At 42.3% G+C, this 2705-nt stretch overlaps 1 protein-coding gene across 1 annotated transcript in view; it reads left to right on the top strand.

Annotated features, from left to right (window-relative positions):
- The first annotated feature begins 257 nt into the window (after window positions 1-257).
- Window positions 258-2705, top strand: part of LOC103457026 (nebulin) — a 40974-nt gene continuing 38526 nt past the window's right edge. The window contains exons 1-3 of the mRNA XM_017301785.1: window positions 258-931; window positions 1324-1469; window positions 1812-2005. Coding sequence (XP_017157274.1) covers window positions 1445-1469; window positions 1812-2005 — 219 coding nt within the window. The 5' untranslated portion in view covers window positions 258-931; window positions 1324-1444. The remainder of the gene's footprint in view (window positions 932-1323; window positions 1470-1811; window positions 2006-2705) is intronic.

The following is a 2705-nucleotide window of genomic DNA, read 5'->3' as shown; positions in this document are numbered from 1 at the left end:
CACTCGTCAGTCCAGATGACGACATCCTGGTGAAGTATTTATTTATTTTATATTAATTTTATTAATTAATTTTATTTATTTTTTTATTTATTTATTTTTAATTTTTTTATTTATTTCACAGTTTTATTTATTTCACACACATTGCTCTGTATCAAACATAAAACAGCTGATTTTATTCTAAACATCAGAGAAAATAAAACTGCAGGATTCTCAGGTGTTTCTAAAGTTTTTAAATTAATCCTGCCGGATATTTTTTATTGATTTTTTTAGTTTTACTGAAGAAAGAAGTTTTTATGTTCTTGTTTTCTATCATATTTATTGAAACTTTATTGCCTGATGTTTTACAATAAGGAATAAAAGTGAAGGATGAAACGTTTTTATTTAGAAAAGCAGGAAAATCTTCTGATCATGAACATTTTATTCCTCTGCAGCTCATTTCATAAACATCTCAGTTTTACATTTTTCTTATGATTATTTCCAGAAATCTGTTTGATGTTCCCCGTGTCTACCTGAGTGAGTGATGACATCACCTCTAAAGCTCAAACCGTTTCCATGGAGATGAGCTCTAAATCATGTTAAATATATTTTCTCTGTTTGGACGTGAACTCAGAGCGACGTCAGTTTTCTGTTTTTGGGTTTTGGCTTTTCCTGCAGCAGATGGTCGTCTGGCTCTGGTCGCTCCTTCATGTTTACGACCAGAACCATCTGACGGGCCGGTACCGGTACCGGTGCCAGGATACCTGCTGGAGTCGCCCTGATCCCCAAGGTGGAGCAGAAATAAATCCTCCATCTGCAGCAACGTTTCTGTCAGACATGATGGCTGCAGGTTCCTCTGACGGGGAACATCTAATGATGGAATAATGTCAGATTTAAACAAGTTCTAAGGTTTAATTCAACCAAGATTTGGACTTTATACTTCATCCAACTCCAGGTGAACAAAATCACATATTTACAGTTTTATTATTTAATTAAACAAGTTTTGTTCAGTTATCAGGTCAAATCTCACTGCAGAGACAGTTTGTTACATTCCTTCCACCTGATGAGCTTCAGCACTTCACACACACACACACACACACACACACACACACACACACACACACACACACCCCCACACACACACACACACACACACCGATGAAGGCCTGGTGCCGATAAACTCTGAAGTGTTGGGCTAAATGTGGAAGCCGGCGGTGATAAGACGGTTTGCTGCGAGCCGTCAGGCAGTTCGCTGCGAGGCGTTCAGGCTCAGTCGGGAGAAGTTAGAGGTGAATCAACATCCTGGAAGGTTTTTAAATATCAAAACCAAGAATCCATTTCTTCAAGGTAAAACCTGAAGAATCTGCAGAGGTTTGAATCCAGGAAAGCTCAGAGGAAAAGTCGGGACTTTAAATTGTTTCCTGAAGAACGGAGAGGAAGACTGGAGGCGAGGAAGACTCTGCTGGACATGGAGGGACATCCAGAGGTCAAAGGTCAGTTCAGGAACAAGATTCAGTTCAGATGGAAGAGATTTTACAGGTAAAAGAGAAAAATTAGAGGAAAACGATCCCTGATGGGAATCAACATGGAGGCCAACAAGGTCAAACTGTGACCTTGAAAATCTTAATAACAGCAGAAATATTATATGACATGATTCAGTTTTTATTAATTAAACTTCATTTTGTTCTAAGAGGTGAACCTGTGGATCATATATAATCTGTAAATAACCAGGCAGCGTTCTCCTCTTCATCACTGAACCAACCGTTAAGTTTTTATTGAGTTTAGAAGAAACAGAAAAATAAACAGATTTATAATAAACTGATGTTTTTCCTCAGAAGAAACCAGAATGGAGGCAGAAAACGACCCGACTGCATCAGCGACAGACGGAGGGAAAGAACAACTGCAAACAGGGGAGGGAGAGAAAGAAGAGATTCACCAGGAGACGGAGGAGGAAGAGGAGGATGGAAAAGATGAAGAGGAGGATGGAGAGACAAATACAAAGAAACATTTGGGACTTTGGGAATCTGAGGTGAGAATCTTTTAACTTTTACTGAAGGTTGAGTAGCGATGTGTAAGTTTGGTTTAAATATGTTAATTTGGTTAAAATGGTCTATTATAATTAAGACAGATATTAAATTTAATCAGAATCGCTGATAGGAGAGTCAGAACCAGGCAGCAGAACCTCCAGCGGTCCGGTTCTCCTGAACACTGCCAACAATCGGATCGACCTTCCTGATCTCCACCGATAGAGAACAGGAAGGTCGACACAGACTGACTGCGGCTGCGTTGACCTTGGCGTGTCACGTTGACCTTGGTGTGTCTCGTTGACCTTGGCATATTGCGTTGACCTTGGCGTATTCCGTTGACCTTAGCGTGGCTCGTTGACCTTGGTGTGTCACATTGACCTTGGCGTGTCTCATTGACCTTGGCGTGTCTCGTTGACCTTGGCGTATTGCGTTAACCTTGGCGTATTGCGTTGACCTTGGCGTATTGCGTTGACCTAGGCGTGTCACGTTGACCTCGGCGTGTCGCGCTGACCTTGGCGTGTCGCGCTGACCTTGGCGTATCGCGTTGACCTTGGTGTGTCGCGTTGACCTTGGCGTGTGGCGTTGACTTTGGCGTGTCGCGTTGACCTTGGCGTGTCTCGTTGACCTTGGCGTGTCTTGTTGACCTTTGCGTGTCGCGTTGACCTTGGCGTGTCGCGCTGACCTTGGCGTGTCGCGTTGACC

Source organism: Poecilia reticulata, linkage group LG20 (assembly GCF_000633615.1).
Source record: "Poecilia reticulata strain Guanapo linkage group LG20, Guppy_female_1.0+MT, whole genome shotgun sequence".
NCBI classification, from domain to species: Eukaryota; Metazoa; Chordata; class Actinopteri; order Cyprinodontiformes; family Poeciliidae; genus Poecilia; species Poecilia reticulata.
This window is presented reverse-complemented; position numbering and strand designations above follow the sequence as displayed.